Source organism: Carcharhinus amblyrhynchos, chromosome 21, assembly GCF_965287045.1.
Source record: "Carcharhinus amblyrhynchos chromosome 21, sCarAmb.v2.hapA, whole genome shotgun sequence".
NCBI classification, from domain to species: domain Eukaryota; kingdom Metazoa; phylum Chordata; class Chondrichthyes; order Carcharhiniformes; family Carcharhinidae; genus Carcharhinus; species Carcharhinus amblyrhynchos.
Genome location: NC_137344.1, coordinates 9,179,940 through 9,206,356, shown reverse-complemented (window position 1 = coordinate 9,206,356; position 26,417 = coordinate 9,179,940). Strand labels below are relative to the sequence as shown.

The window sequence follows — 26,417 nt, the reverse complement described above, 5'->3', positions numbered from 1 at the left end:
GGGGGATGGGTGGGGTGGAGGGGAGAGTGGAGGGGGATGGGTGGGATGGAGGGGAGAGTGGGGTGGAGGGGAGAGTGGAGGGGGATGGGTGGGGTGGAGGGGAGAGTGGAGGGGGATGGGTGGGGTGGAGGGGAGAGTGGAGGGGGATGGGTGGGGTGGAGGGGGATGGGTGGGGTGGAGGGGAGAGTGGAGGGGGATGGGTGGGGTGGAGGGGGATGGGTGGGGTGGAGGGGAGAGTGGAGGGGGATGGGTGGGGTGGAGGGGGGGCAATGGAGTGACCCTCACTAATGGCACTGAAGTAACGAGTGTTTTCTCCTGCGGTTTTTAGGCTGTACGATGTGGGAGGCCAGCGGACAGAGCGACGGAAATGGATTGGCTGCTTTGAGGATATGAGGGCAGTGTTGTTTGTGGCAGCGCTGAGTGGCTACGACATGAACCTGTTGGAGGAACCTTCAGTGGTAAGAGGAGAATTTACAGCAAGCTGCCCTCAGCCTGCAGGGAGATAACCTCCACTCGTCAAATTGGTTCACCATCGACTGACTTCACTCCCTTCCTGAAGAGGTTGCCTGCCTTTCCCTCTGCCCCTGGCTGGGTCCCTTTTCACCCACTTATTCGCACCCCCTCCCCCTGCCACCCCCTCATTCTCATTTCTCTCTCTCTCCCCCCCCCCCCCCAACCTCTCTGATTTCTGTCTCTCCCTCTCCGGCTACCTGTCTCTCTCCCTTTCTCTCTTTGCCTGTCTGCATCTCTCACTCTCTCTGTCTCTCTCTCTTCCCCACCTCCTCCCTCCCCTCCACCTCCTCCCTCCCCTCCACCTCCTCCCTCCCCTCCACCTCCTCCCTCCCCTCCACCTCCTCCCTCTCTGGCTGCCTGTCTCTCTCCTTTTTCTCTCTCTCTCCCTGTCTGACTCTCTCTCTGTCTCTCTTTCTGGCTACCTGTCACGCTCTTTCTGTGCCTCTGTCTGTCTGTCTCTCTCTCTGTCTCTCTCTTTGTCTGTCTCCCCACAAAATAATAAACTCCAGCAGTCTGACGGGAGCATGTTGAGGAATGGCAGCATATCTGGACTCCGGGATGAGTAATCAATGCGGAGAGTGAATAGAGCAAATGTGTGGAGTGTCAGCTCACTGAAACTGGAGTCCCCCAGTGTGACAGCTCCATTCAAAGGAAATTATCAGCCATCCATAATTATATATTACACACTGACAGGTGGATTGAGGAGAGTGTGTGTGTGTGGCAGGGAGTTCAGGTAATTGATGCAAGGGTGAGCGACAAGACAAGTGCTGTTGGGGGGGAGATCTGAGCAGTTACAACTTCGAGCCACACAGACAGCAGAGAGTAAGACCCCCCCTCCCTCTACACTCCTGTGGGGTCAGAGAGGCCCCTCTTTCAGTCATTAACCCAACCAGGCTTCTGTTGCATCGGTTTAGTTTAGATTACTAGGTGCAGTTCTGTTCACCATATTACAAAGCGGATCTAGAGACGCGGGTGAGGGTGCAGAGAAGATCTGGGAGGACTCGATGCCAGATACGGGCAGGTTTACATATCAGGGAGAGTTTGACAGGCTGGGTCACCTCTCTCTTGAGAAAAGGCTGAGGGGTGATCTTATCAAGGTCTCCAATAATGAAAGGTTTTGATTGAGTAGATAAAGGGAGGATGTGAGGAGAAACCAGAGGGTGGTGAGGGTCCGGAATGCGCTGCCTGGGAGGGTGGTAGAGGCAGGTTACCTCACATTCTTTGAAGAGTATCTGGAGGAGCACTTGGCACATCGTAACATTCAGGGCTATGGGCTAAGTGCTGGCAGATGGGAGAGCAGGTGTCTCACGTGTCAGTACGGACTCGATGGGCTGAAGGGCCTCTTTTGCACTGTATGATTCTATGAACATTGAGTCTGGTGTGGAGGGTGCAAAATCAATACCCCTTGGAAAAAGCTGTGGTTTTATACAGAGGGATTTAATATCGGAGACAGGGCTAAGAAAGACACTTCCCACATCTGGAGAAGTCCAAACCGTAGGGACCATAAATATACAAGATGGTCACAGTGAAATCCAATATGCAATTCAGGGAAAACTTCTTCACTCAAGAAAGTGGGAATGTGGAACTCTATGACTACACCATGGAATAGTTAAAGGGAAGATATCTTTAACAGGAAGATAAGTGGTAGGCAGCATGTAGCGCAGTTGTTAGCACGACTGCCTCACAGTGCCAGGGACCTGGCTTTGATCCCGACTTGTGTCACTGTATGTATGCTGTCTGCACGTTCTCCCCGTGTCTGCATGGGTTTCCTCCGGGTGCTCCGGTTTCCTCTCTCAGTCTGAAAGATGTGCTGGTTAGGTGCCTTGGCCTGGCTAAATTCTCCCTCAGAGTACCCAAATGGGTGCCGGAATGTGGCGACTAGGGGATTTTCACAGTAACTTCATTGCAGTGTTAATGTAAGCCTATTTGTGACACTAGTAAATAAACTTTAAACTTAAACTTGGGGTGGCATGGTAGCACAGTGGTCAGCACTGCTGCTTCACAGCTCCAGGGACCTGAGGTCGATTCCCAGCTTGGGTCACTGTCTGTGTGGAGTTTGCACATTCTCCTCGTATCTGCGTGGGTTTCCTCCGGGTGCTCCTGTTTCCTCCCACAGTCCAAAGATGTGCGAGTTAGGTTGACTGGCCATGATAAATTGCCCGTAGATCCATAGGTTAGAGAGGATTAGTGGGTAAAATATGTACAGATTGGGGGTAGGGCCTGGGTGGGATTGTGGTCGGTGCAGACTCGATGGGCCGAATGGCCTCTTTCTGCACTGTAGGGTTTCTATGAGTTCTATGATTTAAATGAAGGTGAAAGTAGCTGAAGGATTTGTTGATGTGGAGAGACAGGTGGGCAGGGGGGCTCACATGGAGCAGTGAAGCTGGGTATTTTGAGCAGTGAAGTTTGAAGTATAGCGGCTGCACTGGTGGTTTCTGTGATCTCCGGTCACTCGTTTAGCTCTGAACACTGTGGGGCAATCCATCGATTCTACCAGCCCACAGCCTGGGGCTGAAGGGAGCTGACTCAACACACTGAACCTCCGGATCCGTGTGGACTTCTGTGTCCTCCCAGTGATGGAGCAAGTGGGACGTCAGTTAAAAACGGAAGGTCCGACACTGCTGGAAACCTGAAATAAAATGGCTGGAAAAGCTGTTCGGTGGAGAGGGAACAGGTTTGGAGCTGATGACTCTACAGGACTAGAGGGAGGTGGGAATGGGATGTTGATTATTTGGACCATCTGAACAGGAACGTAGCCAAGCTCTTAGCTGGAAGATTCAGACGATACGGTCACTGACGCTGCTCCTCAGTCCTCGGCTCCCCGGAAATATTGACTGTGTGTGACGCGCAACAACTAGAAATTCCAGGCCTCAAACTGATTAGATTTGATTTATTATTATCACATTGTATTAGCATTCAGTGAAAAGTATTGTTTCTTGCGCGCTCTGCAGACAAAGCATCCTGTTCTCAGAGAAGGAAAGGAGAGGGTGCAGAATGTAGTATTACAGTCATAGCTAGGGTGTAGAGAAAGATCGACTTAATGCGAGGTAGGTCCATTCAAAAGTCTGATGGCAGCAGGGAAGAAGCTGTTCTCGAGTTGGTTGGTACATTTTTGTATATTTATCCCACAAGACATAGGAGCAGAATTAGGCCACTCGGCCCATTGAGTCTGCTCTGTTATTCAATCATGGCTGATATTTTTCTCATCCCCATTCTCCCACCGTTTCCCCATAACGCCTGATCCCCTTCTTAATCAAGATGTGGATAGAAGAAGGTGGAAGGGTCCGGTGTGTGTGGGGTCATTAATTATGCTGGCTGCTTTTCCGAGACTGTGGGAAGTATAGACAGTGTCAACGGATGGAAGGCTGGTTCGCGTGATGGACTGGGCTTTGTTCATGACCTTTTGTCGTTCCTCGCAATTATTTCCATAACAATCATTTCCATAATTTCCATCAATTACCTTCCCTTTCTCCACAGACACCACTCAATTTTAACTGAGAATAGATTTATCATCTCTCTTCATTAAGCGTAGCAATCACTGGGGAACGGGTAACCCCTCACTGAGCATGTATCAGCTCACACACACACACACACACACACACACACACACACACACACACGGCTGTAAAACCACACACCACTCTCAGAATCAGTTCTCTTAGATCGAAAGCAAGAAAGTTATGCAGCATCTCTCGTGATGCTCAGCAGATGATTAACCAGTTGTGGGACCCCGGCACATGTTGTAATGTGGGGAAACACAGCAAGATCCCACAAACAGCAATGCCATGGCCCCCAGATGAGACATTTCTGGTCACGCTGGTTGATGGATTGTAAAGTCCGGAACACGTCAACCCACTCAGAATCACCAGCCGTTCCTGCCCCACCGCCTTCCCAGGAACACATTCCCAACCTGGGGTGGCACGGTAGTTATCACTGCTATCTCATAACTCCAGGGACTCAGGTTCGATTCTGGTCTTGGGTCACTGTCCACGTGGGGTTTGCACATTCTCCCCCGTGTCTGCGTGGGTTTCCTCTGGGTGCTCTGATTTCCTCCCACAGTGCAAAGATGTGCAGGTTAGGTGGATTGGCCGTGCTAAATTGCCCCTTGCTGTCAGGGGGTTTAGCAGGGTGAATACGTGGGGTTACATTGATAGGGCCTGGGTGGGATTGTCGTCCTGGGTGTAGGCTCAATGGGCTGAATGGCCTCCATCTGCACTGGAGGGATTCTATGATTCTACTTTATGAACTGTTCAACCCCTCTGGGTAAAGGAGAATCTGTTGAAGATCAGCCCCAAACCCGGCCAGGAAACTTCCTTCCCAGCTGTGAAACTTAGATAGAGTACTCACTCCTCACGGCACCGACACTGTTACCTCCCACTAGGGTACAATTCCATGGGCACCAGTAACCTAGCCTAAATATCCAAGCTATTCAGCCACGGGGTTTATTTTTGTTTTTCGCAGGATGTGGGCGTCGCTGGCTGAGCCAGCATTTATTTTCCATCCCTAGTTGCCCTCGAGAAGGTGATGGTGGACGGCCTTCCTGAACCGCTGCGGTCACTGTAACACTACATACATCCACAAGGGAAGGAGTTCCAGGATATTGACCCAGCGACAGTGAGGGAACGGAGATATATTTCCAAGTCAGGGTGGTGAGCGACTTAGAGGGGGAACTTGCAGGTGGTAGTGGTGTTCCCAGGTATCTGCTGCTCTTCTCCTTCTAGATGGTGAAGGTCACAGGTTTGGAAGACGCTCATGAACTTGGTGAGTTGCTGCACTGCATCTTGCGGGTGGTACACACGGCTGCCACTGCGCACCACTGGTGTTTGTAGTGAATGTTTAAGGTGGTGGATGAGGTGGCAGTCTAGCGGGCTGCTTTGTCCTGGATGGTGTCGAGCTTCTTGAGTGTTGTTGGAGCTGCACCCATCCAGGCAGGTGGGAAATGTTCATCACACTCCTGACTTGTGTCTTGTAGATGGTGGACAGGCTTTGGGGAGTCAGGAGGTGAGTTAGTCACTGCAGGATTCCCAGCCTCTGACCTGCTCTGGTAGCCACAGTATTTATATGGCTAGTCCGGTTAAGTTTCTGGTCAAAGTTAACCCCCAGGATGTTGGTAGTGGGGGATTCAGCGATGGTAATACAATTGAATGTCAAGGGATGATGGTTTAGATCCTGTCTTGCTGAAGGTGGTCATTGCCTGGCACGAATGTTACTTGCCACTTGTCAGCCCAAGCCTGGATATTGTCCAAGTCTTGTTGCAGTTGAATGTGGACTATCTGAGGAGTTGCGAATGGTGCTGAACATTGTGCAATCAGTGGCAAACATCCCCACTCCTGACCTTATGATGGAGGGAAGGGCATTGATGAAGCAGCTGAAGATGGTTGGACCTGGCACACTACCCTGAGGGACCCCTGCTGAGATGTCCTGGAGCCGAGGTGATTGGCCCTCCAACCACCACAACCATCTTCCTATGTGCCCGGTGTGACTCTAACCAACAGGGAGTTAGTTTCCCCACTCCTACTGATTTCCATTGACTCCAGTTTTGCTGCCACTCAGTCAAACATTGCCTTGATATCATTGGCACAGCGGCACAGTGGTTAGCACTGCTGTTTCACAGGGACCCAGGTTCGATTCCCAGCTTGGGTCACCATACGTGTGGAGTTTGCACATTCTCCCCGTGTCTGCGTGGGTTTCCTCTGGGTGCTCTGGTTTCCTCCTGCATTGGTGCTGGTTAGGTGCATTGACCCGAACAGACGCCGGACTAGGGGAATTTCACAGTAACTTCATTGCAGTGTTAATCTAAGCCTTACTTGTTCTCCATGCTTAGACCAATTCTGTAAAGAGGTCAGGAGCTGAGTGACTCTGGGGGAACCTTGCCTAAACATTGGCAGTCAGTTTCTTGCTGTGTAAGTGCTGCTTGGTTGCACTGTTTACGATCCTTTCCATCACTTTACAGATGATCGAGGGTAGACAGATGGGGCAGTAAGTGGGTCGGGTTGGATTTGTCCTGTGGACAGGACATACCTGGGCAATTTTCCACATTGCTGCGTAAATGCCAGTGTTGTAACTGTACTGGAACAGCTTGGCTAGGGGCATGGCACATCCTGGAGCACAGGTCTTGTGTGCTATTACTGGAATATTGTCAGGGCCCCACGACCTTTGCGGTATCCAGTGCCTTCAGCAGTTTCTTGATATCACGTCGGGTGAATGGAAACGGCTGAAGACTGATATCTGTAATGCTGGGGACTTCAAGAGTTGGGCAAGATACATTACAGAAACGTAGAAAATAGGAGCAGGAGAAGGTCATTGGAGCCTACTTCACCATTCAGTATAACCAAGGCTGATTCTGTACCTCAACGCCATATTCCTACTCATTCCCCATGCCCCCTGATGCCTTTAAAGTCAATCTACTTCCTTCTTAAATATATTCCGCTTGGCGTTCCTGGTTGAAGATGCTTCACCCTTATCTTTTGCATGGCTGTACTTAGCTCCTCCATGACTGAAACCTCCTCCGTGAATTATTTAAATTATAACCACCATTCACGACTGGATGTGGCAGGGCTTTTTTTTTATTCATTCATGGGACATGGGCATCTCTAGCTGGCCAACATTTATTGATGTGGAGATGCCGGCATTGGACTGGGATAAAACACAAAGAAATCTCACAACACCAGTTTAAAGTCCAAACAGGTTTATTTGTAGCAAAAGCCTCAAGCTTTCGGGACAGCCTGTCCCTTCGTCAGGTGGCTGGGAGTTCATTTATTTATTGCATTGTTACCCTTGAATTGAGTGGCTTGTTGGGCTGTTTCAGAGAGCAGTTAAGAGGAATTGAAGCGTTATTGTATTTTTTAAAAAATTCATCTTTGGGTCATGGGTGTCTCTGGCTGGCCAGCATTTATTGCCCATCCCTAGTTGCCCTTGGAGGGCAGTTGAGAGTCAGCCACATTGCTGTGGCTCTGGAGTCACATATTGGCCAGACCAGGTAAAGATGGCAGATTTCCTTCGCTAAAGGCCATTAGTGAAGTGGATGGATTTTTCTGACAATCGACAATGGTTTCATGCTCATCAATAGATTCTGAATTTCAGATTTTTTTTATTGAATTCAAATTCCACCATCTGTTTGACGGGATTCGAACCCCAGGACATTAGCCGAGTTTCTGGGTTAATAAACTAGTGATAATACCACTCCCCTCCCCTCGACATCTTAGATCACATCTGTCAGTTGTGAATGCACTCTATTGCATGCTGCTTTCTCTGGTGAGTAGTAGTCTTTGTGTTGTAGTTTCACCAGGTTAGCACCTCAGTTTTAGATATACTGTGGTGCCTGGCATGTTCTTCTGTGCTTCTGCCAACCACAACTTATTAAGGAAAGCACTTGATTCAAAGAAGAATCATACAAAGTTACGAGAAAACGTAGCGAGTCTAAGCTTTGGGAGCATTCAGTGTTTCATAAAGGATGACAAAGAGATTGATTAAGAGAGGAAAAAGAGATATGACAGTGAACTTGCGAGCAACGTAAAAGCAGACTGTAAAAGTTTCTGTAAATTTATAAAAAGTAAAAAATTAATTAAGACACATATAGATCCCTTACAGTCCAAAACAGGGGAATTTATAATGGAGAGCGAGGAAATGGCAGTGCAATTAAACACTAATTTAATGTCGTCTTCACTGAGGAAGACACAGATAATATCCCAGAAATGCAAAGGCATCAAGAGTCCAGTGAGAAGGAGGAATTAAAGGAAATTAGTATTACAAGAAAAATACTCCTGGGGAAAGCTGATAAATCCCCAGGACCTGATAATCACATCCCAGAATACCACAGGAGGTGGCCATGGAAATAGTGGATATGTTTGTTATTAACTTCCAAAATTCTACAATTCTGGAACAGTCAGATTGGAGAGTGAGAAATGTAACCCCAATACTTAAAAAAGGAGGGAAGGAGAAAACAGGGAATTACAAACTGGGTAGCTTAACATCAGCACTCCCTCAGTACTGACCCTCTGACAGTGCGGCACTCCCTCAGCATTGGCCCGCTGACAGTGCGGCACTCCCTCAGCACTGACCCTCTGACAGTGCAGCACTCCCTCAGCATTGGCCCTCTGACAGTGCGGCACTCCCTCAGTACTGACCCTCTGACAGTGCGGCACTCCCTCAGCACTGACCCTCTGACAGTGCGGCACTCCCTCAGCATTGGCCCTCTGACAGTGCGGCACTCCCTCAGCACTGACCCTCTGACAGGACGGCACTCCCTCAGCACTGACAGTGCGGCACTCCCTCAGCACTGACAGCGTGGCACTCCCTCAGCACTGACCCTCTGACAGTGCGGCACTCCCTCAGTACTGACCCTCTGACAGTGCGGCGCTCCCTCAGCACTGACCCTCTGACAGTGCGGCACTCCCTCAGCGCTGACCCTCTGACAGTGCGGCACTCCCTCAGCACTGACCCTCTGACAGTGCGGCGCTCCCTCAGCACTGACCCTCTGACCGTGCGACACTCCCTCAGCACTGACCCCCTGACAGTGCGGCACTCCCTCAGCACTGACCCTCTGACAGTGCGGCACTCCCTCAGTACTGACCCTCTGACAGTGCGGCACTCCCTCAGCACTGACAGCGTGGCACTCCCTCAGCACTGACCCCCTGACAGTGCGGCACTCCCTCAGCACTGACCCTCTGACCGTGCGGCACTCCCTCAGCACTGACCCTCTGACAGCGCGGCACTCCCTCAGTACTGACCCTCTGACAGCGCGGCACTCCCTCAGCACTGACCCTCTGACAGCGCGGCAGTCCCTCAGTACTGACCCTCTGACAGTGTGGCACTCTCTCAGCACTGACCCTCTGACAGTGTGGCACTCCCTCAGCACTGACCCCCTGACAGTGCAGCACTCCCTCAGCACTGACCCTCTGACAGTGCGGCACTCCCTCAGTACTGACCCTCTGACAGTGCGGCACTCCCTCAGCACTGACCCTCTGACAGTGCGGCACTCCTTCAGTACTGACCCTCTGACAGCGCGGCACTCCCTCAGCACTGACAGCGCGGCACTCTCTCAGCACTGACCCTCGGGTATCGTACTTGATCTTTTGTGCTCACTCGAACCCGCCACCTTGAGATTCAGAGGCAAGAGTAGTACCTCCTAGACCACAGCTGAGCTGCTCTGGGTAGTACGTTCCCGATCAGAACAATCCTGGTCTTTAAACTCTTTCTCCTCATTTCCCCGCCTGTTCATTTGTCAATCACTTTAAATCTGAGACGTCCGATTCTTGACGCAGAGCGAGGAAAATCGTTCAGGAGCTGTGTTGTGCCTCCCTACCCTGAGGGGAACGAGCCCAGCTCCTCCTTTACTGAAATCCCCCCCTCCCTGACATTGTCCTGGTAAACCTCCCCCAGAGCCTCTGCAATGCCTTGACCCCCTTCCTGTAGAGTGGTCAGAATTGGACACCCTGCCCCAGTCAAGTCCAGAGTAGCTGATCTGTGTGTACCCGGGCTTCCGATCCTGGTTGGAGGTCTCATCACCTGACTTTCAACCACTTTGCCCAATCGCAGCCTTTACCCCCCCGCCTCCCAATTCTAAAACTGTGATAACAAACAAAAAGACACAAAGATCTGAGATCACATATCAGTCGACTTAAGAACAGCTTCTTCCCTGCTGACTTTTGAATGGTCCTATTCGGGTGGCACTGTGGTTAGTTTCTCTTTCACAGCGCCAGAGGCCCAGGTTCAATTCCGGCCTCGGGTCACTGTCTGTGGAGTTTGCACATTCTCCCCGTGTCTGTGTGGGTTTCCTCCGGGTGCTCCAGTTTCCTCCCACACTCCAAAGATTAGGTGGATTGGCCATGCTAAATTGCCCCTTAGTGTCAGGGGGATTAGCAGAGTAAATGTGTGAGGTTATTGGGATAGGGCTTGGTGGGATTGTTGTCAGTGCAGGCTCGATGGGCCAAATGGCCTCTTTCTGCACTGTAAATTATATTTGCAACACATGAAGTATTTCTCTTCACCCTATTGTTAACTGTAACACTATAATTCGCACCCTCTCCTTTCCTTCCCCTCTATGTACTCTATAAATGGTATGCTTTGTCTGTATAGCGCGCAAGAAACAATACTTTTCACTGTATGTTAATACATGTGACAATAAATCAAATAAAAATAAATGCTCAAAAGAAGTGAGAGAAGAAATAATTCTTTAAACATCAGTGTGACTTCTCTCCTGGGAGTCATGTCTGGGAGATTAACCCTCAACTGTTGGAGGGTTGATGAACCTACGGTGTTTACAGAGCGACCTACTCCAACCTGAACCCAGATATTGAGCCTAACCCTTGGAGTTATTTGCCTGTAGGTTCTGCACTTTCAGGTCCACTTCCAACTCTGGTCATTAATAGCAAATAGAGGGAGGTGATATATGCGCAATGTGTAACGTAATGTCAAAGATGATGCATTGACTAATTGTGTGTGTGGAATTCAGACAGACCTTTGTTCCACCAACCGTGTTATCACCAATTATGTTGTAACAGCAACAAAGTGCAGTTAAATAGGGTGACGAGCAAACTGTCCATCACTTCAATCTGTGACTCAGTTAATGAACCTTTGGGAGACAGTCGATGTGTTTGAGGTTTGGTTCACCAAGCTGATGAGATGGTCTGGCTTTTAAAAAGGTACTTAAAGTTTATTTATTAGTCACAAGTAAGGCTTACATTAACACTGCAATGAAGTGACTGTGAAATTCCCCTAGTTGCCACACTATGGCGCCTGTCCAGGTCAATGCAGCTAACCAGCACGTCTTTCAGACTGTGGGGGGAAACTGGAGCACCCGGAGGAAACCCACGCAGACGCGGGGAGAATGTGCAAACTCCACACAGACAGTGACCCAAGCTGGGAATCGAACCCGGGTCCCTGGCGCTGTGAGGCAGGAACTTATCGATAACTTCGATAAAAGTGTGATTTACAGAGCCGAGAGCAGCATTATTGCTGGGATCTAGGGGTGATAAATATAGGATGGATGTCAGAGGTAAGTTCTTTACTCACAGGGTAGTAAGGGCTTGGAATGTCAGTAGTTGTAGACTCGCCAACTTTTAAGGGCATTCAAATGGTCATTGGATAGACATATGGATAATATTGGAATAGTTTACGTTAGAGGTTCCACTGGTTGGCGCAACATCGAGGGCTGAAGGGCTGGTACTGCGCTGTAATGTTCTATGTTTAATCCTCCATTGATATGCAAGTTTATTTTTATCCATTTGTGAATCATGGGCGTTGCTGCTGGACTGTTGGGGTAGACAGAGGGGAACTGGTGGATGTGGTGTTTCCAGATTTTCAAAAGGCGTTTGATAAGGTGCCTCACAAAAGGTTGTTACAGAAGGTTAGGGGGCATGGAGATGGGGGTAAGGTGTTAGCGTGGATAAAGGATTGGCTGCCTAATAGGAAGCAGAGAGTTGGTATCAGTGGGTGCTATTCTGATTGGTGGTTGGTGACTAGTGGAGTGCCACAGGGATCGGTGCTGGGGCCTCAGCTATTTACCATTTATATAGATGATCTGGAGGAGGGGGCTGAGTGTAGGGTGTCAAAATTTGCTGATGACACGACGATGAGTGGAAAAGCAAATTGCGCAGAGGGTGTGGAAAGTCTGCAGAGGGATCTGGATAGGCTGAGCGAGTGGGCGAGGACCTGGCAGATGGGAGTACAATGTTAGCAAATGTGAGGTTATCCACTTTGGCAGAAATAATTGTAGGAGCGATCACTATATAAAAGCTGCAGCATGCGACGGTGCAGAGGGACCTGGGGGTCCTTGTGTGTGAGTCGCAAAAACCCAGTCTGCAGGTGCAGCAGGTGATCAAGAAGGCGAATGGGATGCTGGCCTTCATAGCGAGGGGGATTGAATATAAAAGCAGGGAGGTCTTGCTGCAACTGTACAGGGCACTGGTGAGGCCACAGCTGGAGTACTGTGTGCAGTTTTGGTCGCCGCACTTGCGCAAGGATATTTTGGCCTTGGAGGGAGTGCAGAGGAGGTTCACTAGGCTGATACCAGAAATGAGGGGGTTAGACTATGAAGAGAAACTAAATAGACTGGGTCTGTACTCAGTGGAGTTTAGGAGGATATGGGGAGATCTTTAGAGACGTATAAGATAATGAAAGGGACGGATAGGGTAGAGGTAGAGAGATTCTGCCCGCTTAGAAAGGATAGCAAGACTAGAGGGCACAGCCTCAAGATAAGTTGGGGGGGGGCAGTTTAGATCGGAGTTGAGGAGGAACTTCTTCACTCAAAGGGTGGTGAATCTCTGGAATTCTCTGCCTGTTGAAATGGCGGAGGCTACCTCGCTAAATATATTTAAGACACGAGTAGATAGGTTTTTGACAGACAAGGGGATTAAGGGTTATGGGGAGGAAGCGGGAAAGTGGAACTGATCCACTTCAGATCAGCCATGATCTTATTGAATGGCGGGGCAGCCTCGAAGGGCTAGATGGCCTACTCCTGCTCCTATTATGTTCTTATGTTTACCAGCATTTATTGCCCATCCCTAATTGCCTGAGGGTAATTAAGAGTTAATCATATTGCTGTGTCTCTGGAGTTACATGTAAGCCAGACTGGGTAAGGATGGCAGATTTCCTTCCCTAAGGGATATTGGTGAACCAGATGGGTTAGGTTGATTGGCTGTGCTAAATTGCTTGTTAGTGTCAGGTGGATTAGAAGGGCAAATGCATGGAGTAATGGGGATGGGTCTGGGTGGGGTTGTTGTCAGTGCAGGCTCGATGGACCAAATGGTCTCCTCCTGCACTGTAGGGATGATTCTGTTCATCCAATCACCCACTGTGCTCGCTGACTCACTGGTTTCCCAGACTGGCGACATTAACATTTCTCTCCTCATTTCCAAATCCCTCCATCACCTCACCCCCTCCCTATCGATAATCTACGTCAGCTGGAGGGAGCAGGGAGCAATACCATAGAAACAGGAGGAGGCCATTCAGCCCCCCCGTAGTCTGTTCTGCCATTCATTGAGGCCCTGCCTGACCTTAATTTGATTTAGGCAGATTAATTAAACTTCACAAATACCTGACTAATCTCAGCTTTAACGTTTCCAATTGACCTCCAGGGCCAAAAGTTTATTGGGTTGGGGGGTGTTGAGGGTGGAGATTGGAGGGAAAGTTTGGGAGGGATGGAAGTTCGTGGAGGGTTGGACGATGGAGGTTATGGGATGAGGATGGAGGCTGGGAGGGTTGTAGAGTGGAGGTTGGAGGAGGGTTGGAGAATGGAGGTTATGGGATGAGGGTAGAGGTTGGGAGGGTTGTAGAGTGGAGGTTGGAGGAGGGTTGGATGAGGGTGGAGGCTGGGAGGGTTGTAGAGTGGAGGTTGGAGGGGGGTTGGAGAATGGAAATTGGAGGTTATGGGATGAGGGTGGAGGCTGGGAGGGTTGTAGAGTGGAGGTTGGAGGGGGGTTGGATGATGGAGGTTATGGGATGAGGGTGGAGGCTGGGAGGGTTGTAGAGTGGAGGTTGGAGGAGGGTTGGACGATGGAGGTTATGGGATGAGGCTGGGAGGGTTGTAGAGTGGAGGTTGGAGGGGGGTTGGATGATGGAGGTTATGGGATGAGGGTGAAGGCTGGGAGGGTTGTAGAGTGGAGGTTGGAGGAGGGTTGGACGATGGAGGTTATGGGATGAGGCTGGGAGGGTTGTAGAGTGGAGGTTGGAGGGGGGTTGGATGATGGAGGTTATGGGATGAGGGTGGAGGCTGGGAGGGTTGTAGAGTGGAGGTTGGAGGAGGGTTGGACGATGGAGGTTATGGGATGAGGCTGGGAGGGTTGTAGAGTGGAGGTTGGAGGGGGGTTGGATGATGGAGGTTATGGGATGAGGGTGGAGGCTGGGAGGGTTGTAGAGTGGAGGTTGGAGGAGGGTTGGACGATGGAGGTTATGGGATGAGGCTGGGAGGGTTGTAGAGTGGAGGTTGGAAGGGGATGGAGATTGGAGATTGGAGGTTATGGGATGAGGGTGGAGGCTGGGAGGGTTGTAGAGTGGAGGTTGGAAGGGGATGGAGATTGGAGATTGGAGGTTATGGGATGAGGGTGGAGGCTGGGAGGGTTGTAGAGTGGAGGTTGGAAGGGGATGGAGATTGGAGATTGGAGGTTATGGGATGAGGGTGGAGGCTGGGAGGGTTGTAGAGTGGAGGTTGGAAGGGGGTTGGAGAATGGAGATTGGAGGTTATGGGATGAGTGTGGAGGGTGGAGTTTGTGGGGTGGGGATGGATTTGGGGGGGTTGAGAGTGGAGGTTGGAGGGTGTGGGGTGGGGGTGGGGGTGGGGGTAGAGTGTCAGTGTCAGTTTTGTGCTCAAATATTTGGCGTGGGATTGAACCATCTGATACGGATGAATCTGCTGCCCTTTTAGCCAAGTGCAGACCTCTTGAAGGATTATATGATGACCTGGGAAATAGCAACCAAATTCCAACACCTTCCATGTTTCTCCCTCTGTCTTTCTCTCTCTCTCTCTCTATCTCCCTCCCTCTCTCTCTCTCTATCTCCCTCTCTCTCTCTATCTCCCTCTCTCTCTCTATCTCCCTCTCTCTTTCTCTCTCTATCTCCCTCTCTCTCTCCATCTCCCTCTCTCTCTCTATCTCCCTCTCTCTCTCTATCTCCCTCTCTCTCTCCATCTCCCACTCTCCCTCTCCATCTCCCTCTCTCCCTCTCCCTCCATCTCCCTCTCTCTCTCTATCTCCCTTTCTCTCTCCATCTCCCTCTCTCTCTCTCTCTCTCCATCTCCCTCTCTCTGTCCATCTCCCTCTCTGTCCATCTCCCTCTCTGTCCATCTCCCTCTCTCTCTCTCTCAATTTCCCTCTCTCTGTCCATTTCCCTCTCCATCTCCATTTCCCTCTCTCTCTCCATCTCCATCTCCCTTTCTCTCCATTTCCATCTCCCTCTCTCTCTCTCCATATCTCTCTCTCTCCATCGCCATATCTCTCTCTCCATCTCCATATCTCTCTCTCCATCTTCCTCTCTCTCTCTCCATCTTCCTCTCTCTCTCTCCATCTATTTCCCTCTCTCTCCATCTATTTCCCTCTCTCTCCATCTATTTCCCTCTCTCACTATCTATCTCCCTGTGTCTACCTATCTCTCCCTCTCTATCTCCACCACCCCCAGAGAGAGAGAGAGGGAGATGGAGAGAGAGAGAGATAGAGAGAGAAAGAGGGAGAGAGAGAGAGAGATAGAGAGAGAAAGAGGGAGAGAGAGAGAGAGAGATAGAGAGAGAAAGAGGGAGAGAGAGAGAGAGATAGAGAGAGAAAGAGGGAGAGAGAGAGGGAGATAGAGAGAGAAAGACAGAGGGAGAAACATGGAAGGTGTTGGAATTTGGTTGCTATTTCCCAGGTCATCATTCTCTTACCCTCTATCTCCCTTTCTCACCATCTCTATCTCCTTTCTCTATCTGTCTCCCACTATCTCCCTTTCTCTCTGTCTCTTCCATAGTTGCTAGCTGCTGGAGTGGGTTTGCTGGGATTGTTGTGTGTGATATGAGAACACAAACTTGTCGGATGATTTGATAGTCTCAGTTTCACCACCTGGAAGCACGGTTTCTGGTTTCAGAAATCGACTAATGGGAAATTTGTGTCTTAATTAACCCCTAACCTGATGCATCAATGGGGTCGGTGTGTAGCACCTTAGACATGTAGCAAAGGTTTTCATTTGCTGCCTTTGTAAAGCATTTGGAGTTTAAAAAAATGATGTGTCATGCAGAATGTTATAGGTTTGTGTGAGTCTCAGCGTTAGAGTGTAGTGTGACCACCCGGAAAGAGAGTGATTGACTGTTCCAGTGTCGTACAGAGCAGTTCCAACACTGGCCTCACCTAGTGCTACTCACCAGGAGAGAGGAAGCAATGTGTGAGTGACTCATCCTTAGCAGCATCCAGTCCAAAGCAAGATCACCTTGGAAGCTGTCAAGGGAACGGACATTAGAAAGGTCACGGCCTTTCCCTTCACTTAAGGCCTTAGGGTAAGGGTCACAGTTAAGGTCACCTACCCTCATAGAATGTCCTACAATTTCCAGGCAATCAAGATTCATTTCCAAGAAACTGTTGAGTGAATTCGAGAGATAAATCATCACGGCACTTCCAAAATATCCTTTCAATTCTCGTTTTTTAGTGATTAAAAATATTGTGGAAGGATAAGATCCTCTGTAACTGGAGATGAAATTTTCAAACCTTCCTCCAGGAACACATCCAAGTAATTAGCAATTTAAGTCACAATCCCATTTGAGGCCTGAGGGAAGGGTCGCGGCCTCTGTCCCCTCTGAGCCTAAGGGAAGGGTCGCGGCCTTTGTCCCGCCTGAGGGAAGGGTCGCGGCCTGTGTCCCGCCTGAGGCCTAAGGGAAGGGTCGCGGCCTCTGTCCCGCTTGAGGCCTAAGGGAAGGGCCGTGGCCTCTGTCCCGCCTGAGGCCTAAGGGAAGGGCCGCGGCCTCTGTCCCGCCTGAGGCCTAAGGGAAGGGCCGCGGCCTCTGTCCCGCCTGAGGCCTAAGGGAAGGGCCGCGGCCTCTGTCCCGCCTGAGGCCTAAGGGAAGGGCCGCGGCCTCCAGCCCTGTCTGAAGTTGAGGCAGCCATGGCGCCATGGACTTGGCTGTGGCCACCCTCCGCAGATGAACCATCACTTTCATCAGAACCTCCGAGGTACTGTAACTAATGACACTTTGTGCATTTGGTTATCCAGGGTACTGGGAAGCAACCTGAACTTCCCACAAAGCACAGGACATGCACCCCAAAGCTGCCCTGACATAGATGAAAAAAACTTGCTGCCACTAATAAATTTTACTGATACTAATAAACCTTGCTACTTAAAAAAGAGACTTACTAGTTACTCACTTCCCTTGTCTTAATGATTAAATATGGGAAAACTGAATGCTTTATAACCTTTATTTTTAATTAAAGTTTTTAATTTCCTCCTGCTCAGATTGACTTCTGAACTTTGGAAAAGAGAAACAAAGTAGCAATACTCGCCGGCCAATCAACTCACTGAATTTGTGTGATCCCACAGTTTGATTTATTTTATTCATTTATGAAACTGCTGGCCAGTTAGTTTAGTTGGTTAGAGTGTGGTGCTAACAGCGCCAAACTCATGGGTTCATTCCCCATACTGGCTAGTTGTTGTTGGGGCAGCACAGTGGTTAGCACTGCTCCTTCACAGCGTCAAAGACCCAGGTTCGATTCCGGGCTTGGGTCACTGCCTGTGTGGAGTTTGCACATTCTCCCCGTGTCTGCGTGGGTTTCCTCCGGGTGCTCCACGTTCTTCATGCAGTCCAAAAAATGTACTAGTTAGGTGCATTAGCCTTTCTAAATTCTCCCTCAGTGTATCCAAACAGGCGCTGGAGTGTGGCAACTAGGGGATTTTCACAGTAATTTCATTGCATTGTTAATATAAGCCTACTTATGACACTAATAAATAAATAAAAACCCTGGCATACCCTCCGCTCTCGCGCCTCCCAGTCCACTCCGGCCCTTGATTCTCCCCTTGGATAAGGGATAGGCCCCGAGCCTGGACTTCAATTTACCTTCTTCCTGCTGCCTCTGATTTCTTCCAGGTCCGCTCCTGTTCCCGATTCTGTCCTTGGGTAATTCAGGATAGTGGACCCTGTTGGGGGCTGGCTTTGGGCTGTTTGGTTGAGGAGGGGTGTTGGGGATGGGCTTCAGCGCAGAGACATTCACACGTCAATGAGCTAAAATGGCTCCCCCCATCCATTGGCTTCTGTCCCTGAGGAGCTGGATAAGCAGACAGACCATAATTTCATGACTTTGAAAAGCTCTGCAGCTAAACCCCTTCACACGTAGCAACTGGGTGTGACGGGGAGAATGAAACCATTGCCAATTTGAAAGAAAGTTACAACACTCCCTCTTTCCGAAAGTGGGGCATGAATGATTGGAACTGCCTTGCGTGGAGGGGTACACAGTTCATTTTGTTCATGTATTTGTTCTCTCCTTCCTTCCTAGAATCGCTTACAGGAGAGTTTGAGGCTCTTTTCCTCCATCTGCAATAACATATTCTTCCGGAATACCTCCATGGTACGTTTCATAAAAAATAGTTTAAAATCTGAATGAAATATATAACCAGACTCTCTCTGCAGCAGCTGAAGACGGTGAAGCTAGTTAATTAGTTATGTTTTAATTGTTCGATAGGTTTTGTGAAGCAGTCCTGAGTCTTGTTTGGTTGAATGTTGTCGGTTTATTGATAATACATAACTATGTATAACTCTGAGCTTGCTTCTACGCAGGTCTCTGTCTAGTCCACAGCTGCCTCTAGTCTCGGGTCAAGTGGTTTTTTACAGCACGCTGTAGGCAGGTGATAATGTTCCCCCAGACCCATGTTAACCCTTGCTCTGCCAGATACCCATATAGTACACACGCCTCACCAAAGCCTTTATCCAGTGTATTGTCCCCTCCCACCCCCACCCGCCCACCATCAAGTCTCTGATCAGCTGATCCAAGAGGCATGATGGTTGTAGCAGATTTCATCTCCGTCTCACTCGGAGGAGTGGACCATGGCTCTCTGTTGACTTGGACGACCATTATTGATTCAGAATTTGAGTTGTACAAAGAACAAAGAAAATTACAGCACAGGAACCGGCCCTTCAGCCCTCCAAGCCTGCACTGACCATGCTGCCCCGACTGAATTACATAAGAATTAAAGCCCCCTACCCTTCCGGGTAGTCTGTGTTTCTGATGTGCTTTTTCTGTCCTTTGGGGTTGAACTTCTTTTTGTCAACTCTTGATCTGCGCTGGTCGGGGGCCACCACCTTCTCCCGTTATTTCCAGAGTGTGTGTTCACTCCATTTGTTTGCGATACAAACCCCGCCTTTCCATCTTCTGGATGGTCTGCTGTGATCTTTGCGGGATTTGAAAGTGTTTCTCCCTATCACTTGGCAGTTCCCATCAGTGAGCTCACCTTACAGTTTGGCTATTATCGGGATGCTGCGTTCTCCCATCAGTGAGCTGAGCCTGCAGTTTGGCTATTATCGGGATGCTGTGTTCTCCCATCAGTGAGCTGAGCCTGCAGTTTGGCTATTATCGGGATGCTGTGTTCTCCTGTGTGCCTCGCTGACCTGTGCTCCAGCTCCTCCCTCCCTCAATCATCATCTTCCACGTTGGCTGGAGGTTGTAGTGCTGCCATTTCTCTCTCATTTCAGGGGTGACTGCCCCACTCCCAACAATTTTACACCAATTTCTGCATTCTTAAAAATGACTTATGTTCTGACTTCCATTTGATTGTATGAAAAGACATTATGATAACTCCAAAGTTCCACCTTCTTCAACCTTGTACAATCTTACTGGTGGGACCCACCCTGCCCCCGGCCGCCTATCCCAGTTTTTATTCAATACATCTCCACTTCCTCCCTACTTCCCTCTATCCTGCCCCTCTCCCTCCATCCTGCCCTCTCACACTCTCCATCCTGCTTCTCTCCCTCTAGCTCCTCTCTCCTTCTCCCTCCAGCCTCTCTCTCTCCCTCCATCCTGCCCCCTCTCTCGCCCGTGTTCCCCCTTCCGTCAGTTGCCTTTCTTCCACTCCTGTTTCATTGTTGCCCCACTCCCACTTAACTTTTGAGGACGATGTTGGCGGTGTTGCCGGCAGGGCTTCACATTACTCTGAGAATGTCTACTCAGCCAGGCCTCCGGCAGGCATCAGAGTAATGTGAAGCCTGCCGGCAAAGCCAATCGTCTCACTGACGTTAAGTGGGGGGAAGCTAAGTTGACCAAGAATGGGGTCTGTTACTGGGAGAGGGGCTGCTGATGGAGGGGGTCCCAGGATTTGGCCAATTCTGCCCTGACCCATCCCCTAGCTATGCTGAAGTTAAGGTGCTGTGTGCTGTGTGAAGGGAGCTTTATCACTGGAATTAAACCCTGGATGACATCCTTTATAATCTTTACCTTGAGAAAGTTCTCATTGAAAACTAATAAATGATCACAAAACACTAATTGACACAAGAAATGGCAGAGAAAGGATAGCACTAATTGATTGATTTTACTTAGTGAAACTGTTCGATGTAGGAGTTAATTAAGTGAAAGTGGGTTTTAGCATGAGGACAATTAATTAGAGTGGCCAGCGGGGTTTACAGCGAGGGGGAGAGTGGGGATGGGAGTTTCTGTGGGCGGAGGGGACAGGCATTGTTTTATTCTGGAGAGGCAGCCAGGGCTTGGGGGGAAGCAAAAAGGGAGGCATTGTATTCTTTTACATTACTATTTCATAGGATTGTGGAGTGCAGAAGTTGTGATTTGTGAGGGAGAGAGAGAAAGAGAGAGGGATAGAAGTTGTGATTTGTGAGAGACAGAGAGAGTTTGTTATTTGTGGGGAGAGAGAGGGTTAGGGTGAGGTGATCTGTGGGAGAGAGAGAGAGAGATTGTTATTTCTAGGGGAGAGGGAGAGAGGTTGTGATTTGTGGGAGAGAGACGGAGAGAGGGATGGTTATTTCTGAGGGAGAGAGGTTGTGATTTGTGGGGAGGAGAGAGAGAAGGAGAGAGGGAGAGAGGTTGTGATTTGTAAGAGAGGGAGCGAGAGACAGAGAGAGAGATTGGGATTTGTGAAAGGGAGAGAAGGAGAGAGGTTGTGATTTGTGGAGGAGAGAGGGAGAGAGGGATGGTTATTTCTGGGGGAGAGAGGGAAGGAGGTTGTGATTTGTGGAGGAGAGAGGGAGAGAGTTGTGATTTGTGAGAGAGAGAGAGCGAGATCAGAGTCTAGGAGTTGCGAACAAATGGATGAAGAAAACTTTATATCTGAGCGAGAAATTGGAGGAACAAAATCTCTGATTAATTCTCCAAAAGAACCAGTTTGCCTGAGTAAATGTTTCTCCGGAGAATGTCTCCCCTCCTGACAGCCCCGTCTCAATCAGCAAGCTATTTCCAGCCCGTCCACCTGTGACCTCCAATTAATCCGGTCCCACTTCTTTGCTAATTGTGCCTGCCATTCGTAATTAAAATGCAGCCAGTAACTGATGACAAATGGTCGTTTCAGATAAGCTTGGCAATCTTACTTACCATTACTGTCCACTTAATGGATTCATTTAATCGACTCCATTTATCCTCCTTGATAAGATATTATTCATTGCTGCTTCTGTGATTGGACCGAGCTCTCCAGGCGTTCTACCTTCTGCCTTTTAATTACATCATCAGTGAATAAACTCACCTCAAACAACAGGCATCCTTTCTGCTAATTCCCGTGCTAATTATTTGTGTCGCTCGCTTATTGAATCGGTAAGGATAAAATCCAAACAAATTAAACCACAAGCACAAATTGAGCGTGGAATTAAGAGGACGCGGGCTAATTTAATCTTTAATATCGTTGGAATAGCGCAAGTTAGTCTGTTCACTCTTTGAAACAAATCGCTTTCTCTTCCTTCAGATTTTATTTCTGAACAAAATTGATCTCTTCCAAGAAAAGATTTTGCACTCGGGGAGACACCTCCGATTGTATTTTGCACAGTACCGAGGTACGTAGATCCGGGGGTTGGTGTGTGTCTGAGTGGTGAGCACTTGTTTTGAGCACTTCAGGGCTGGGGAGCCGGTCTCTCAGAATTCTCCTTCATCCAGGATCTCACCCGACAAGCCCTGCTTCACCGTAGGGTGTGGCTCGGTCAGTAACATTCCTGCCTCTGAGCCACGAGGGTTGTGAGTCTGAAACCCAACGCAGAGGCGCACTTTGGTACCAGACTGAGGGAGTGCTGCACTGTCTAGTCATTTGGATAAGGCACTAAATTCCTCTTCAGCTTGGGTATAAAAGATCCCATGACAGCATGAGGCAGTAAGGCACAGTGGTTAGCACTGCTGCCTCACTGTGCCAGCGACCTGGGTTCGATTCCCGGCTTGGGTCACTCTGCAGAGCCTGAACCTTCTCCCCCTGTCTGTGTGGGGTTTCCTCCGGGTACTCCAGTTTTCTCCAAAGATGTGTAAATTAGGCAGAATGGCCATGCTAAATTGCCCCTTAGCGTCCCAAGATATGTCGGTTCGATGGATTGCCTTGATAAACGGATACAGGAATAGGACAATGGGAGGAGGTGGGGGGGGCCTGCCCGGGTAAGATACTCTTTCTGGTAGTGGGTGCAGATTTGATGGGCTGAATGGCCTCCGTGTGCACGTAGGGATTCTACGATTAGCAGAAGAGCAAGGGAGTTAACCCCGGTGCCTTTGCTAACACTTATCCTTCAATCAACACCAAAATGCTTACCTCACCTCACCTATAAACACTTATAAAGTTTAGTAAAGGAATGGGATAGTGTGAATGTGATCCCCATATTAAAAGAGAAAGTGACTCCGGGGAATTAAGAAGAATTAGCTTTACATTGGTGGCAGGAAAGAACCTTTCCACAAAGGTGCGAAAGAGAAGATGAAAAAGGACAGTCAAAATCGATTTCAAAAGGGAACGCTACACTGGACCCTCAGAGAAGTGACAGGAAGGAAAACCAGGATAATAAAGCCAAAGGGGAATTCAGCACCATTCCCCAGCTAGTGATTAGAAAGTGGAATTCATTATGCCAAGGTGATTTTGAGGTGATTAGCATAGATACTTTTAAGGGGAAGCTAGATAAATACAAGGGTAAAGGAGTAGGAGGATTATGCTGTTGTTGTTAGATTAGAAAGTGTAAAGTTTATTTATTAGGTGCCACAAGTGGGCTTACATTAATGATATTACTGTGAAAATCCCCTGGTCGTCACACTTTGACACCTGTTTGGGTACACTTAGGGTGAATTTAGCATGGCCAGTGCATCTAACCAGCACGTCTTTCCAGCTGTGGGAGGAAACTGAAGGAAACCCATGCAGACATGGGGAGAACATACAGACTCCCCGCAGACAGTGACCCGAGCCGGGTATCGAAGCCAATCCCTGGCGTTGAGAGGCAGCAATGCTAACTGCTGTGCCTCTGTGTGAGAAGTTTATTTATTTATTTATTAGTCACAAGCAGACTTACATTAACACTGCAATGAAGCTACTGTGAAAATCCCCTAGTCGCCACACTCTGGTGCCTGTTCGGGTACACTGAGGGAGAATTGAGCTTGGCCAATCCACCTGACCAGCACATTGTGGGAGGAAACCGGAGCACCCGGAGGAAACCCACACAGACACAGGGCGAAGGTGCAAACTCCACACAGTGTCCCCATGTCTGGTGCCTAAACACCAGCAGTAACGTGTTGGGCCGAATGGCCTGTTTCTGATGCAGTAAGCTCTACGTGTGAACTACCCAAGTACTTGAGCAGTCTAATTTGACCTGCTGTTTAGTTTTTTTCTTTAATTCTGGAATGTTTGACGGCTGGGCTGTTTGTTTGACAGGGCTTGTGAAGCCTTGGTCCGAGGCAGTCCCTTCCTCTGGAGATATCCAGGGCAGACATCTGAGGCAGCTGGGTCTGGTAGAGGGCAGTGTAAACACTGAGAGTGGCACAGGTGGTGAGGAATAAACTGTTCTCTCAGGGCGCGCCGAGTGCCGGAGTTTGTCAGAATGGAAAAGAAGAATCTAATTGGAATTCATGCCAAGAATCGGAAGTCTGCAGTAATAGAAACCAGCCCCACACGCAAATTCAATTCACTTCCCAGCCTGAGTTTCCAATGCTTTAAATCTTTACATTCTGAAATGCCAGCTGGGACCTGGGGATGAATATCATTCTGATTAATTTCTGCCGTTGATGAGATGCGATGTGGTCAGATTTCTGTGGGTTCTGATCTGCCGCAACCTATTTTTAGTGTGACCCCAAGTTCATCGAGAAATGGGGAATTTAAATGGCTTTGATGTCTCTCACCCTTACATAAGAAAACCTATTCTCTTTTTTGTTTCTTCTCCCTGTCACTGCCCCCTGGGTGCCTGGCAGGCTGGTATTTATCGCCCATTCCATGAGAAGGTGGTGAAGGCCAACCTAATGGCATCGTCCAGAACTTGCTGTGCTGACAGCCACCCACTCATGACATTACAGTGCCAAAGGAGGCCATCGAGTCTGTACCGACTCTCCAACAGAGCATCCCACCCAGACCCTAACCTTACAACCCCACATATTTACCCCACGGGAGCGCGGTGGCACACTGGTTAGCACCACTGCCTCACAGCATCAGGGACCCAGGTCCGATTCCCGGCTTGGGGCACTGTCTATGTGGAGTCTGCACATTCTTCCCGTGTCTGCATGGGTTTCCTCTGGGTTCATAGAATCATAGAAATCCTACAGTGCAGAAAGAGGCCATTTGGCCCATCAAGTCTGCACCGACCACAATCTCACCCAGGCCTTACTCCCATATCCCTACATATTTACCTGCTAATCCCTCTAACCTACACATCTTAGAACACTAAGGGGCAATTTTAACATAGCTAATCAACCTGACCCGCACATCTTTGGACTGTGGGAGGAAACCGGAGCACCCAAAGGAATTCTGGGTTCTCCAGTTTTCTCCCACAGTCTGAAAGATGTGCGGGTTAGATGCATTAGCCATGCTAATTTTGTCCTCCATGTACCTGAACAGATCTTGGAGTGTGGCGACTAGGGGGTTTTCACAGTAACTTCTACTTGTGAGCCTACAGTAAGCCTACATGTGACACTAATGAAATAAACTTTAAGCTAATCCCTCCAACCTGGGACACTAAGGTGCAACTTAGCATAACCAATCAACCTAACCTGCACCTCTTTGGACTATGGGGGGAAACCGGAGCACCCGGAGGAAACCCACGCAGACACGGAGAGAATGTGCAGAATCTGCACAGACAGTGACCCAAGCTGGGAATCGAACCCAGATCCCTAGCGCTATGAAGCAGCGGTGCTAATCACTGTGCCATCTAGTGTGAGGGGAGGCACTTTCCAGACCAGTACAGGAGGATGGACAAAGAACAGGCATCAAACAAGAAAGATGAGGGTTGAGAGAGGTGTGGGGACACTGAAGAGGGAGTGAGCAGGAGAGCTAGCAGGGGCACAGTGATGGTGGCCAGTGACGTGGCCAATGATGATTGAGTAGAGAGAACGGGTAAATAAAGTAACGGTTGTTGCTGGAGGGGCAGAGTGTGAGGGCACGTTAGCGGAGAGATTTGAAATTGAAATAGTGTGTATTGAAGTCACTGCAGTAGCCAGATTTACTGTGACATTTGAGACTATTGTCTGCTAATTCTTCACACTCGCTCTAAAGGTCTGTTCGAGATTTTTCTTGGCTGTCATACTTGTTCAAGATTTTCACCTTTCTCTCTCTCTGACAGAATGTAAGACAACCTGCTGCTGGAGAGTTCATCGTTCTCTTACCTCACCTTCCTTTGCTAAAAATACATTTTATTGAAAAGACAGCACTGCTGCCTCACAGTGCCAGGTTCAGTTCCGGCCTTGGGTCACTGTCTGTGCAGAGTCTGCACATTCTCCCCATGTCTGCGTGGGTTTCCTCCCACCCTCCAAAGATACGCAGATTAGGTGGATTGGACATGTTAAATTGCACCTTAGTGTCCCAAGATGTGTAGATTAGGAGGATTAGTGGGGTTAATACTTAGGGTTGCGGGGAACAGGTCCGGGTGGGATTGCTCCTTAATGTCAGGAGGATTATGTGGGGTTACAGGGATAGGACCTGGATGGGATTGGTGTGGGTGCGGACTCGATGAGCCAAGTGGTCTCCTTCTGCATTGTAGGGATACTATTCTATTCTATTCTGTTCATATAAAAGTCTCACCACAAAACAATCCAAAAGTTGACATTGCATAAAATGCAAAACAGATCATTTTCTTCCAGTGCAGTAAGGTGACATTCTGAGGTTCCTCACTACACTGACGATGATCACAGGGTATATTTACAACATACTAGAATATTTGAAATGAAACCTAAAGGAGATCGAGGATTGTTACCCAGCGCTGAATGGAAGAGCGGTGATACATGTCCCATACCTGGGGTAGTGAGGGTCTCAGAGGTGATGGCGTTCACATGCACCAGCCGCCCTCATCCTTATGAGAACAAGTACAA

At 49.1% G+C, this 26,417-nt stretch overlaps 1 protein-coding gene across 1 annotated transcript in view; it reads left to right on the top strand.

The window, feature by feature from the left end:
- Nucleotides 1–26,417, top strand: part of gnav1 (guanine nucleotide binding protein (G protein) alpha v1) — a 125,788-nt gene that overhangs the window by 92,776 nt on the left and 6,595 nt on the right. Inside the window, exons 6-8 of the mRNA XM_080209455.1 lie at nt 329–458; nt 18,456–18,527; nt 21,856–21,943. Coding sequence (XP_080065581.1) covers nt 329–458; nt 18,456–18,527; nt 21,856–21,943 — 290 coding nt within the window. The remainder of the gene's footprint in view (nt 1–328; nt 459–18,455; nt 18,528–21,855; nt 21,944–26,417) is intronic.